This window comes from Anneissia japonica, unplaced genomic scaffold (genome assembly GCF_011630105.1).
Source record: "Anneissia japonica isolate Jap-2015-1 unplaced genomic scaffold, ASM1163010v1 scaffold288091_len1417266_cov198, whole genome shotgun sequence".
NCBI classification, from domain to species: Eukaryota; Metazoa; Echinodermata; class Crinoidea; order Comatulida; family Comatulidae; genus Anneissia; species Anneissia japonica.
The window spans coordinates 712,660-727,463 of NW_022684833.1; the positions used below are offsets into that span (position 1 = coordinate 712,660).

Consider the following 14,804-nt stretch of genomic DNA (forward strand, 5'->3'; position numbering starts at 1 on the left):
TGCAACGCTTTAAACCGATGATCAATTTAAACCAATGCAAAGCCTGTTGACGTTTTTAAGCACACAGTGTGTCACATCGTGTATGTTAAAATACATGTTTTGGGTCAAGAAAGTTAAAGAAATGGACTAATGGAAGATTTATTATTATTGGAATTACTTGGTGAGTAAATTGAATTCATTTTGAGGGTACACTATGTCATTGTCTTTGCGAGTCCGTACTTAGTTAGGCCCAGCAGAGAGTGGGCTTCTCAACCTGTTTTTAGGTGGCGACCCACTTTCAGAATGCACATTCTGAGGCAACCTACCCAAGACATGTATTGTCATACCAAAATGATATTGTCTGTTTTCATGTTATGTGTTGATTACTTAGGCCCACAAGCCATCAACCTCGGCAAAGTCGAGCACACCGGTGAGAAATGGTTTCGATTGTTATTTACTTAACAAAGTACTCAAGACTTTCGATATTGTGTGCTGAATGAATGTTCAATTTTATGATAATGGAGGAATGACTGATCCAGTGATTCGAAATAGAGGGGGCCCCGGGAAGGACTTTTACAGCTAGAGTAATACCACCCCAGCCCCACCATGGTTAGGGCTGAGAGAAAATGTATGATTACGGCACCTCTAGACTAGTCCGGAAATGGCATTCTCAGACTTAAATTTGGATATACTTTTTTTTCTCTATTTTTTATAATTTAAACAAAAAATTAGGTGCAACTGCACAGAATAGAAATGACTGGAGGCAAGCTATCATGGTGAACAGTCCAACTCATGCTAGCATGAATTAATTACGGACTTTAAATTGATTGATTTTTCGAGATGCACTTTACTAAAGTTTTTTTATTAAGTGTCGGAGACAATTTCGCGACCATAAGGTTGAGAAGCAGGGGGGCTAGAGTACCAGGGAGCGAAGGTGATGATGGAGTCTCATATGAGAGGTCTTCTCTGAAAGTCTCACATCTCACTTCAAGGACCAATATGAGGTGGTTATACTTATAATAAGTGTATTAATTGATAGGGTTTCGGGTGATTTATTTTTTGAGTTTGATAAAGGTGCTAGAACTAGAGGTCACTCCTTTAAGATTAAACATCAGCACTGTAGGACACATTCAGGACACTTATTAGAAGTCGTGCTTTTTCATTTAGGTCAGTTCGGCTGTGGAATTCCTTTATCGAATGAAGACGTTAACTCTAGTTCTATTAATTTATTTAAATCTGCAATCGAAGTACGTTTGGCTGACCATCCGCTCAAATTTGCGCCCTATGTTAAATTTTAAATATACTGTTTTTTTTTCGAGGGGCCTATAAGCATCGTTTTGCTTGGCCTCTATAACCAGGAGGATCAGACTGTAGAAGACTCTCTTGGGAAACAAGTAAACAAGTAATTCCTGTTTAAAAAGTGAAGACGTTAATGGAGTACTATTTAATAGGGAATTAAAAAAAAAATGTATATTTGAGGTGTATGACCAAAGTGAGAGAATGATATTCTCGTCATCACATTTACGGTATACTGTATATTGACTAGGCATTTTATTTTTACATTAATATCAGTGTTATATTTGCAAGATAATATTATATAATGTTGGGTGGGGAGGTTGGTTACGAGGGATGATACTGTAGATGATTTGAGAAATTTTCAATGTTTAAAAAAAAATTCTAATATCATACGCATAAGGGTCTGAAATTATTGTAATACTATTACAGTCAGATTATAACAGAGTGCTAATTAGTAAAATTATGTTAATACAAAAATCAGCTATAAACTAATAATAATGGTATTGCTTGGTATTAGGAAAATTTCGCAACCTTATGATAACGAATACGAATAGGCCTTAAATATATATCGTTATCGTAATTCATGCCTGAAACATACTTGAGAAATATACTGTATGAGCTGAATATCCTTGATTCATACAAAAGGCACAAATCACTTACTGTACGTTGTAACAGATATGCAACTTCAGGGGAAGGGGTGTTTACAAATTTGATGACGTAAACATATTTTTATTTGTTTGCGAAAACTCACTATTTGAAGAGTTCTTATTACAGTGTTTAATTGTACCTTTTGTGTCTGCAACAAAAAAATTTATGAGAAAAGGAGTAAAAAAAGAACAAAAGGAGAGAAAAACATAAGATTGAACACAGTAAAAATTGACAAGAATGCAGACTTCTGGAAATTAAATGGCCCTGAAAAATATAACATCTTGAGTGTATAAAATAGAGTTCTGTTTTGCACACGAAGGAAACAAAGTATATTTTAAAACAAAATAGATTGGTGAAAAAAAATTTTTTTTATCTGTTTTCTATGCAGAACTGTAGGCCTACTGGCTGCATTTCTGATGGTTTTGTGTTTGCATTATTTTAATATGAAAACAGAACTTTAGGGGTCCATAGTTGGAAGAAGTCATTTTCGGGAAAATCATGTGGTGGCTGGTCGAAGGGTGGTGCAGGGGCGGGGGGGAGGTTCTAGACAGAAGGCCAACCATGGTGGGGCTGAGGTACTGTAAGAAATTTATGATTATGGCACCCCTAAAAATGGCCCTCTCAGACTTTGTTAATTTGAATTATGCCTTTTTTTATAATTTTAAAGCATTTAGGAGGCCAGGGCCGGATGCCACCCCCATGAATTTGCATCTGATCTGGTTAATGAAATTCTTAACATATCTAATTTTATTTTGCCGCACATAGTGATACCCATCGGCACTGACTTCCGTCAGAAAATTAATAATAAAGCAGTGAAAACATGCAAAATTATGAATTTGCGGAAATTGGTTAATTTTTGTGAGGTTCTTGCTTGCGGGAGATTATCCCGATTTCCGGGAGACTCCCCCGAGTTCCGGGAGACTTGGCACACCTGGAACTTAAACAACACCTTGATAATGTACAGACAAACTTTCTGTAATATCATTCTGCCGAAGAAAGCTCAATTTGTAGGGTTTTTTTTATTGTTACTTAACATCACCGGGGATTTATTGAGGGGAAAGAGAGATGTCCCCCTGTTTTACCACTATCTTCTTTTATTTTTTAACAGAAAAATTACAAAATGCCATACTTTATACTAAGTTTTACAATATTTCATAACAGTACATATTGAATGAATCATACAATTTATCTGTAATTAAATGAAATCTAGGCCTACAGTATATTAAATTGGTGGCCTGTCGTTTTTTTTTAAATTCTGGATCCCTCTGATCATACTAGTACACATACAGTATATATATTCATGAAAAATTATTCTTTACAAAATAAAGTATAATATATATATATTAAAACTTTTTCTTCAAGAAATCGGAAGATCAGAAGAAGAAATAAGCAATAAATAGTAAAAATATTTAATATTCAAATTACTTGCTTATGAACTATTTCCCCACCCCCCCGCAGATGTATACTCGCATACAAATCATGTAGAAAATATCTGCTCAAATACATCCCGTATTGGAGCTTTTTTAGATAACAAAAACTGATCAACTATTTTTTATTTAGCTCTGGCTTTATGGTCCCATTGTAGTATTATGACCAGGAACCAAGTACTGCTCAGTATAGCTAACATCATATCAGATTCCAGCGGCCAGCAAAGAACTCCAAACAATAGGAAAATCAATATCGCTTGTGTTGAGCACAAATCAGGGAAGCGTGGCTAAGTCAAAATGTCTTTGTATTAAAAACATCAATAAAGTCTGTCAGGTAGCCCATATTGTAAATGATAGTTTTAAATATAAAATGAGCCTGTAATAGTACTGATAGTTTTATTATTTATTCCAAACAGGTAAGTTATGAAATTATGACAATTCTTAATGTTAATACAAAATAATAAAAGTTTAGTACTATAAAAATCTAACAAACGATGATTGATGCAATTAATAAATATGATAATATTAATAATAAAGTAATAATAATTAGTAGTAGTTGATGATTAATAATAATTATTAGTAGTAATTTAATGATAGTTTATAATTAATTTAGTAATATTCCTGTGAAGTTTTGTGAGTGTAATAATAATATTGTGCTGTACTGTAAAAGAACCTAACACATTACAAATGTGCAGTTGTTTAGTGTTTTTTTTTTTATCTAATCTCTACAAAATTTTATATACAGTATTTATAAATTTAGTGATTTAGTTTAATAATCTACTAGGTGTATCTAGGCAATAAATTTCATGCATTTTATTTCCCAACTGTTTTCTTATTAACATTTGTAGTGAAGAAAAAACCAAACCAGTCACTCTTCGCAAATCATGTTTTGGAGATTAATATGATTAAAACTTGTCGGAATGTCAACATTTTATATCTATACATCATGCTATGTTGTTATTTTCCCCATTTTTGACATTAAAACAATATTTATGGCAAAGACAAGCCAAACCAGACACTTGTTGCAAAAATAGATTTTTAGTTGTAAATTAAAACAGCGTTAAACAGTAAAATGAGTGCTATAAAATGGTAAAAGAATCTTTTAAATCCGAAATTTCATTACGAAGGTACAGGAGTTTAAACATATAGAGCTCTGCTAAAGCTATAAAGAATAATATTTGAGAAATCAGCCTTCAAAGTTACCGTAATGATTTTGGACATTTCTCAGAAAGCATCACCAAATCATTACAATTTTTGTTTTAATTTTATAAAAGGGGGAAATAACAGCATAGCATGATACAGTATATAGATATATAAAGGTTAGTTTATAGTGTAATAAATAGATTTCACAAAGTTTACATGATTCCAGCATGCATTTGCCATTATCAATGAAACAGGGTTTGCGACGAGTGACTGGTTTGGCTTGTCACATTTTTTAACGATTCGATGATGGTCTCTGCCCGGAAAATGTCTGAAATCGTTGACTTTGATTCTTGGAGGCTGATTTCTCAAATGCTGTTCTTTAAACAGCTGTGGTTTAGACTTTTGTAGCTTCATAGCAAAATATCGGATTTCTATGGGTCAAGAAAGAAGCGTTCATTTAGCAACTCTGTTCCTACCAATCCTTTCACCACTATATAGACAAGAATCGTATCGTCAAGTTTTAGAACTAAATCGACAACAGAGTATGAACTCATGTATGAACTCGTGTATGGACTCGATAAGAAGACCCTGTATTAATATAAATAAAAATTGATTTTATGTGGGAGCGACTGGTTCGTTTGGCTTGTCTTTGCCTCATTTCATGTTGGCTGCTATATTACTAAATTGTATATGATTGATATCTCAGCATGGATTGATACATGATGGTCTAAAACCAGCTGTCATATATTGACATCACCTATCTACTCATCAATAAATTAGCATAACAATTTAAATTCCAACTTATGGTATCCCTACTGTATGTTTAATAATAAATTAATAATCACTTTGAAACCTATGAGTACCACATAAAAATAATGTTAGAATATTACCTCATAGTTTTTTGGGGTTTTTTTTTTGTGTAATTTTAAATAAGTATACTGTAGTAGTGCATGGAGGTATTAGTGAACTATAATGCCTCCATGAGTAGTGTTCTCAGTCATATCCTTAAAAGACAATGTGTCCTACACTGTGTTAAATTGTCACACTAAAAATTTCATTAAAATGTAATTGTTCTGACATATAAAAAATATCTAATATAAGAATGTAGCTAATTTAAAGTGATCAAATAAATTATTAACCTCCAACCTGAAAAAAATATTAGTTACCACTGATTTACTGACATATTGCTACTAAAAAACCTGATTACCAGCCAAATTAAGGGCCTATGCAAAAGAATACAGGAAAGGTATTATTTAATTCCATTAATTGCCCGTGAAATATTTTTCTTATTTTTTATTGTAAGTTTAACTTATTAATAATAAATCACTTAAATATACAAATTAGGCAATTCAAATATGAAATTGAATTTTTCAATTTTTTTATCTCATGGTATACAGAACATCTTTAAGGTTCTTTCTATACAAAGAGTATGAATAATAAAATTGTTATTACCAAAAAAAGTAATTTTAAATTGATGCAAATAGAGCCCTCTGAAAATGCAGAAGATAAGTCTACATGAAGTTATAAATATGTAAATAACAATGTTTTCTTTTCTTTCATTTTTTTAGGTACTACAGGGAAGTGACTGAAGTACGCTTAGAAGTATGTGAGAAGAGCCTCTCTGTCTCTCAAAATTTAATTTTAGTTTTGTTTGAGAGTTGTACTCTCGCATTTCATCTAGAAGTATGATGTATCAATTCCAATTTCACTCTAGAAAATCCAGGTTAAAATATCTGTACACACTACTTGGATTATGTATATTTTTTATAGGTAAGTTCATGTAAACCTATGCACTTCCATCTATAATGAACCTTTCCAAAGTGTTGAAATCAGAACAGAGCAAAGAATACATACAGTATGTTTGTCCCAGTGGTAGATCCAGGTATGTGAAATAGAGGGGCCCAGAGAAGGACTTTCACAGATGGAGGGCCAATACCACCTCAGCCCCATCATGGTTGAGGCTGAGGTAAAAAAATTTATGATTATGGTACCTCTAGGTGACCGGAAATGGCAATCCCAGAATAAAATTTTAATATAAATTTCTATTTTCCCACTTTTTTTTTATACCCTTGAAAAATTTAGTGGGTATGTTATCCGGGCGGCTTCCCCCACCCCCTCCCAGTCTCCCTCCCTGAATCCCTGAATCCCTGAATCTGCTATTGTGTCTGTCCCCCAAACATGCGTTTTCCAACATACACATTTTTATGTACACTTACACTGTCATTTTGTGAAACTTTAGGAACAACATCCAAGGGGTGGCATATACTGAGCTAAAAGGTTCATTTTAATGTAACTGTCTGTACAGAGCTGAAATCTTAATGTAATGCCTGCTTGATTCATTATTCTAATGTGTGACTTGTCAAAATATAAACATCCTGAATTTATTCATCCTCTGATTGGCTGTCTTGTTTGTAGCAATACAACCTTCTGCAGGTAATGCCTAAGAATAATTGTAGTGGTGTTGGTGTGGTGGGATGATGATGCTGTTGCTGGTAGTGATGGTGGTGGTGGTGGTGTAATGATGGTGGTGGTAGTGGTGTGATGATGATGATGGCAGTAGTGGTGATGGTGGTGAAGATGGTCATGGTTAGGCCCGTATCCAGGGGGGTTTTTATGGTTCGGGAGAACCCCCCTTTTCTAGCAAACCCCCCCTCTTTTATGGCGAACCCCCCTCTTCAAATTTCCTAAATAAGTCCATCCAACCCAACTAATGCACTGCAGACCCACCCAGACACAGACGTTTTCAAACATATCTGCTTTTAAAGCATTATTTAGACCCATAAAGCACAAAAATCCTCATGCTTTGGGGGTTTTGCCGACCCCACCGGGGCTTCGACTGTGGACCTTACGCCCAGAAACCCCCTCCCCCCTTTGGAAGGATCTGGTTACGGGCCTGATGGCGGTGGTGGTGAGGATGGTGCTGGCTATGATGGTGGTGGTAGTGGTGCTGATAATGATGATGGTGATGTGGTGGTGCTGATGATTATTGTTATTGACCAACCCTGATAACCAACTAGACAACACAGCATAATTTTTAGGCAAGACCTTTTTATACCTTATTTAGAAAACCTGCCGACTTCAAATATTGATGATTTCAAATAATAATAAAACTTTATTTTTGGCCAATTAGCCCCAAAAAAGTGGAAATTTAAGAAAAAAATAAAAGTTTTTCTTTATTTTTATCATGCCCTCTGCTGCCTTGAAATCTTCAAAGATAAGAAAAGTATATTTCTTCCTAATTATATAAATTTGAAGCATTTAAACATCCTATTTTACATTCACCAATCAAATTTTATTTTTATTTTCTCCTCCGCCTGGATGATTTTGGCAAAACCAGTTGCTAAATAAGAAAACAAAATTTTATTTCTATTTTTATTCTGCCCTCCCTTGATAATCTTTTAAAAAATAAGTACGCGAAACAAGGAATATAAAAAGTCTTGTCTTAGCCTAATTATGATGAATTGTTGATGCAGATTGTAATTCAAGATGAATAGTGATTGTGGTGATGATAATACAACTGTATATAGAATGCAATTGGGATACTGATTATAAAAATGAAATAATATAGTAGGCCTTATAGAATATTATGGGGATACTGATGATAAAAATGGTTATGATATAGTAATAATACCAGGGAGATGTAAAAATATTTTATTTTTACATCTCCCTGATAATACAGTAATGGGGATACTGATGATAAGATGAAGCAACATCTTTCCTGCACTGGGTTCTATTCAGCATGCTGAGTATATGAATCATTATTAAATATGGCCCATGGTGTACACAATAGGCCTACTATCAGCTGCTAATAAGCGTTGCCCTCTTAATTCATATAAAGAAGAGCAGTTAATCTGTCCCATTGTTATCGGTCTCAGCTGTGAAGTGTAGGCTACTATACTATATTTAATTTAATGTCTATAAATAACTTTGAACAATCTGTTGAACTTATAAGGAATTCTTTGTTTTCCTTATAATTGAACATACAGTAATTGTAATGAAAGTGATGACAATAATATTATTGAAGGATAATGATGATAATGGTAATGAGGATGATTTTAATAATAATGATAATAATAATAATAATAATAATAATAATAATAATGGTGGTTTAATAATGATATTTTTATACAGTATACTTGATTATTTTATTATTAACAATAATAATTATATATTTATAATGTCTCACTCAAAGAACGTAAAGTGCCATTAAAAAAGCAATGAAAATAAATTATTATTTCCAGCCTTTTATCGTTCAGTTTGTATCTTACAATTTAGTAGACTTACAGTTGCCAGTCACAAATTGTATTTTATTAATTGGGTTTATGATTTCTGATTATTACTCAAAATGATTAAAAAAATAAACAAGATTGGTTTTATATCATTTTTTCCAGATTTACATGACACGTTAGCACAGACGAGCACAGAGAAATTTATCGATATTGACGGTTACATAAAGTATAATGCAGTAAGTGACACAAGCAATAATTACTTACGAGGAGCCGAGGACGTTCTTGAAATTCGGTTCCGATACTGTAACGATTATGGAATGCTGCTCTACCAGAATGGCGGAAGTAGTGGTGGTGCACAGAACTATTTTTTTGCCCTTGGTGTAAACGCACAAAAGATTTATCTGGAGTGGCGCGTTTCAAGCTCATTGATAGAGGTGTGTTTTGCTGGAACTATTTTCTTTGGGGTTTATAATATGTCTACTAAGTAAAGCACATTTGAGTGAAGTTTCTTACCAATGGTTATAAGGTGCTTGCCTATTATTTCCATGATTCTGGTTCCAAATCCTTTGAAAGACCAATATTTGTTTTTTTCTTATGACTAAAATTCCACTTCCTAAGCCACATCCTGATCAATCTTGTAGATGTTAATTTCAAAACTGTTACAGCAAATGACATTTTCATATCATGGACTAATAATGTGAATTTAAAATCTTGAATAACACTGTAAAAGCAAAAAAATATTTTTTGACTCCGCCCACAATACTTATCAACTTAAAATAAAAGAAGCCCTTTACATTTTTTGGGGAAATCCGTCACTGAACAAACAAACAACTCATTACAATATCATTCTCTCATTCTAATTCATTCTAATTCCTTTATACATGACTTACCATAGTATTCTTGACTTCTATATACATGACTTGCCTTAATAATATTTGCTTGTTTCGTCTTACATCTAACCGGTAGTATTTAAACCGTTAGTAGCATAAACTTTATTACCTGATGATGACGTGGGTCACGTCGAAACATGTCGTTCATAAGTTTTATTTACTTCATTAGATGCATTACTGCATTTGTATTACTAAAAAATATTTATTTTGAAGCAAGAGCCAACATTATCAAAGAGCAATGTGAAAGTGTGGTTGTAAGTTCAATTCTACATTGCTTTTGTCAAATGAATTAATTTTCACTAATATTGCAATCAATAGGATAAGGCAAGTGTATAGTACAGTTTGTGTTCTTCGACAAGGCACTGTATATTAATTTATTTATGTTTGGCTTATTTCCAGGAGCAATTGGGAAAAGTGCCTGTAATCCATAGACAAATGTTGTTTATGTGGGACATACACTGTAAATTCAATAATGTTTACTTTTTATTTTAATGGATTTCTAACAGGGACATTTAAAATGAAATAAAATACTTTTTCTATTATTCTCCAGCTTTACATTGGTGAAGGCAATCTACAACCAAACACAAGCTATAGTGTTATAATATACAACCTTGGAACTCCGTTTGTTGGTAGTACATTTGCGACAATAAATAACCAGCCTGTCACTGTAGACTTCCTTACCCCAGTCTCCCAGGGAGGACTTGACATGTCACTACTAGCGGGAGATCTGTTTGTTGGTGGCTATGAAAGTGTCAACGATCTCCGAGTGAATACGGAGCGTTTGAATGGCTATTTAGTTTCTTGTGTGCAATACATAAGAACCAATCAGAACACTTTAAATTTAAATCTAGCCAATGAGCAGTATGGTGTCAGAGATGGCTGTCCTAGTAAGTTCTGTGCACCGCCGAGCGTTATCACCGTGGAATCAAGCTCCGGGTACCTCTCAGTTGATCATCCATTGCCACCGGGAACAAGGACAATTATTGTGTTAAAATTTCGAACAAGGTAACTCAAATAAATTCATTAATTAAGATTAGGATTTTTAAAAATGATACCAAAGTTTTTTTTATTGTATTTCTGTTTTTAAAATAATAAATATTATGGCCACCTATAGTATATTGTCAGAGAAGATTTTGCTTTTATAGTTGAACAAATTAAATGTTTACTTGTACCCTGTGTATAGCTATTCAACAGTCTTGGATGTCCACAATGTGCTGACAGCATGATGAACTTTTTGTAGTTTAATAAAAGAAAAATAAAAACCTATATTTGTACCAAATAATGCTTGATTTATTTTCCAAAACAAACAAATAAAGATAAATTCTTCTAAACATCTACTAACTTAATTCCTTTAATTACAAATGATATCTTACTTTGTAGGGCATCAACAGGTATGCTATTTTACTTTGGTGGGCCAGCTTATCTCACAGTCTACATGGATAACGGTAGATTGATCCTTGGTCTTAATACAAAAGTAAGTATACTCACTAACACATACACCAGTGCAAATTCTGTTCTGTTTAGACGTTGCATCCAGTTAAATTAAGCTAAGCTGCCATCCTCAGAAGGGTGTCATCTTAACTTTGAACTGGAAACACTCACAGAGAGAATTTAGATGATGCAATTAGTATGTCTAATATCATTGGCCAATCCTTAATTTTTTTTTGCATTCAAGCACACCACACATGCAAGTATTGACCAATAGCTTATGATTTACATGTTTAGATTTTATTGGCATTTAATAAAAAATTGACATTATATCCTCTATATACTAATTAATAATTAAACATACTATAACAATGTAATATGACTTCATAAACTGTTTAAAAAAATCCTGAATAAGTGAATTTGCCGTAGGCTACGACATTCCCATGTAAGTTTCTGAAAATTGTAATTAATATATATTTCTACAATAGGTCTGTTAACATTATTCATGACCTTACTTTTCAAGGGCGAAGGAGAGGGAGCATTTTCTGATCCATCATTCCTTACCTATAATGACGGCACTTATTATTCTATACGTGTAACACGTGAAGGGGGTGTAGCCAGAATGGAAAATGACATGGGGGTGGAGCTTGCTCGAGTACAATACAGTAAGTATGCAAATTATAGATTTTTGTCTGTCAGATTAAACAGTTGCTCAGACTTCGGTAAAGTAGTGCAGTGTTGAACAGACTTTGGAATCAATATGATGATTGATCAAATGTCTGAAAGAAGCTATATACAATTATACAAAATCTAATAAAAAAGTTTGTATCTTACTGAAAATGATCTAACATTTTGTGCCCTGTTTTACAAAACATCACATTCAAATTCACATAAATTACACACATGGAAGTGGTTTGGCGCAGTGGGAATGGTTCCTAACCTTGAGGTCTGGGTTTCAATCCTTTGCTGTGCATTTCGCTTGTGTCCTTGAGCAAGGTACTTTATCTACAATACTTCAGTCTACCCAGCTTTGTCTAGAGCCTGGTTCACGTCGAACTTTATCTAGATATACCCGTCTTAAAACATGATACGATAATCCCCTAATTGCGTTCGATGCCAAGTTAGAGCCAGATAAACAGCCAGACCAGTTTCAGGCCGTCGACGTCACACGGTGGAAAGGCTTGTTTAATAAAACATCTACTGTGTTTTACGAACCTCTAGTACCAAGTGGTATTCGTTCAAAAAATTGTAAACTACTGTAGACAAGGTGTGAGTTTCTACTACCTAACCTAGCCGACCAGTATGAACCAACGACCAGTGCAGCAGCGTGTTCTATCGAATTTTAAGTGGTAGATTCTCTAGGCCCTGGCCCTAGCTACATTTACCTTCGATAAAAAACGAATTATTTTAATCGCTAGCTAGCATTCTTCCATTTAACAAAAAATTGTTTTAATTATCATTAAAACTTATGTATACTTTATGGACCTTTCTGTCTGTTTTGTAGTTTTTAGATCGCTCAATTGAGTTGTTTACATGCACTTCGCGAAAATCAACCTTCGCGGTGTCAAATAAGTTGCTGACTTCCACACACTTTTTTATTTCGTCATCGTAAACATGTGCGCCCATTTTAACGACTGGCGTTGGTGGTAGTTCGTTGAAATTGAATTAATAGCGACTATTATAGCAGAAATAGAAAAGATTGAATTGTCAATAAATAAATACAACAAATCTGATTTTATTATTAAGAAAAATATACATTATCACTTCGAAAAACGTAAGCAATCGGACTTTTTAACGTTATTACTTGGTCGATAATGCATAGGGCAAAGGTCATTGGTAATATCGACTATTCGTAAAACGGACGTTTGCTGGGTGTTTACCCAAAATATTACAAATAATTTCTGAAAACCAGACTAATGAGACTACTTCGATGCTGTTGTTAGCATTGTTGAAGTACGTTGTTGCCATTTGAAGTATTATTCGCTAGCCCGCTTCAATGCCGCAACATCAACGACTGTGCACCAAACCCATGTCTCAATGGAGCAACTTGTTTAGATGGGATTCAAGACTACACTTGCCAATGTACAATAGAGTTTAATAAAGGTATGTCACCTAGGCTACCATCTCACGGTGCTAGTGACTGATGAAGGTAATGCTACACAATAGGCCTAATCTACTCCAGCCTACCCTAACCTGTAGCTGCTAGTCCAAACAATTTTCCATTCAGTGGCCAATATCAAATTTGCATTCTTCTAATGTGGCTGACTCAAAATCTTATTAATTTAGGATCAGTAAATCAGTCCATTGTACTTGTACCAAATAGTACTTCAAAAATTAGCCAGCCTCCAGAGGCCGTAACCACCTTTAGCCCCGTAAGATACCTCTTCAGTGTCTTAGACAAATCAGTTGAACAGCCATTAAACATGAACCATGTAACTATTTTTTCATTCAGTTTTAAACACGACTCAAAACTTCCTTCTTCTGTGTCTAGGTAAGAACTGCTCAATTCCCAATTACTGTATACCAAACCAGTGCTTGAATAACGGACAGTGTAACGATGGGATGAATGGCTTCAACTGCTCATGCGCTCCAGGATACACTGGGAATTTATGTGGATTAGAAATTGATGAATGCGACAGCGGGCCGTGCCTGAACAATGCATTCTGTGTTGACCAAATCGCAGGCTACATTTGTCAGTGTCGTCCAGGTAAGAGAGCAAATTGTTTCATGAGTTTACTTATGACTTTGTAGAGTACAATGTACTATTTCTATAGCAATAGATGTTTTTTTTTTCTGAATTTAAAATACCATGAGTTGAGGGTATATTCCAGGCATGATATTTATATTTTGTCGTATAAAAATAAGCTATTGTAAAATAAGGGCTAACAACTGTATCTGATTAATTTTTAAAATGTATAAAATAATTTTTTTAAATGGTTTTGGCCTTGGATCCCTCGAGATTTTGTAATGAAATATTATGTCAGATATTGAGAGAAGATAACACCTTTTACTGAGATTAAATGCAACAGTTGAATTTCTGATTTTTCTCAAATACCTGATGCTCTCTTCCATAGGTTTTACTGGCTCTGATTGTGAAATAGACATAGATGAGTGTGCCTCCTTCCCGTGTCTAAATGGAGCAACCTGCACTGACTTTGTGAATGGCTATACTTGTTCATGCGCCCCAGGATGGACAGGTTTGTACCATTTTATTGTTCAGGGATATTTCACTTACTTAAATTGTATATTAATCCACCAGTATCATCATATATATAAATATGTATAACTATCATTATCTGCTATTTCCAATCAGGTACTTCTTGTGCAACGAACATTGATGAATGCCAAAGTAACCCATGTCGTAATGGCGCAATCTGCATCGACCAGGTTAATGCTTACTTCTGCCAGTGTATGCCTGGCTGGGAGGGTGTCATTTGTAGTCAGGATGTGAACGAGTGCCTCTCTGTGCCTTGCCTTAATGGTGCAACCTGCTCGCACGCAATAAACTTTTACTCATGTTCGTGCGCCCCAGGATGGAGTGGTAATAACTGTGAGCAAGATATTAACGAGTGTCTATCGGTACCTTGTCAAAATGGGGCGTTGTGTATTGATGGAATTAATTCATATACTTGCCAATGTTCTGAAGGGTAAGTCTGCATCTGGTTCACACACAAAAAAAAGTTGTTGCTGATTATTCCAAAAAAAAGAAAAATTAATTTGTACAAGCATATCTGACCCATTAAAAATCTAAGTTTGGCCTTTTT

The 14,804-nt window shown here is 34.2% G+C and overlaps 2 protein-coding genes across 2 annotated transcripts in view; both read left to right on the forward strand.

Annotated features, from left to right (window-relative positions):
- On the forward strand, window positions 1–13,535 carry LOC117107474. The gene is made up of 8 exons (XM_033249177.1): window positions 1–160; window positions 6,062–6,263; window positions 8,885–9,156; window positions 10,163–10,617; window positions 10,993–11,086; window positions 11,564–11,705; window positions 13,015–13,143; window positions 13,327–13,535. Exons 2-8 carry the CDS (start codon window positions 6,179–6,181, stop codon window positions 13,533–13,535), a joined length of 1,386 nt encoding a protein of 461 aa, XP_033105068.1. The 5' UTR covers window positions 1–160; window positions 6,062–6,178.
- LOC117107754 (protein eyes shut homolog) overlaps window positions 13,014–14,804 on the forward strand; it is a 24,207-nt gene continuing 22,416 nt past the window's right edge. Inside the window, exons 1-4 of the mRNA XM_033249512.1 lie at window positions 13,014–13,143; window positions 13,532–13,747; window positions 14,115–14,237; window positions 14,354–14,687. Coding sequence (XP_033105403.1) covers window positions 13,603–13,747; window positions 14,115–14,237; window positions 14,354–14,687 — 602 coding nt within the window. The 5' untranslated portion in view covers window positions 13,014–13,143; window positions 13,532–13,602. The remainder of the gene's footprint in view (window positions 13,144–13,531; window positions 13,748–14,114; window positions 14,238–14,353; window positions 14,688–14,804) is intronic.

Excerpts from the sequence above, each read along its gene's own strand:
- LOC117107474 (XM_033249177.1), top strand. The coding sequence starts at position 6,179 with ATGATGTATCAATTCCAATTTCACTCTAGAAAATCCAGGTTAAAATAT. Across the intron at positions 6,264-8,884 it reads ATTATGTATATTTTTTATAG|ATTTACATGACACGTTAGCA; the intron begins GTAAGTTCATGT and ends CATTTTTTCCAG. Across the intron at positions 10,618-10,992 it reads GTGTTAAAATTTCGAACAAG|GGCATCAACAGGTATGCTAT; the intron begins GTAACTCAAATA and ends CTTACTTTGTAG.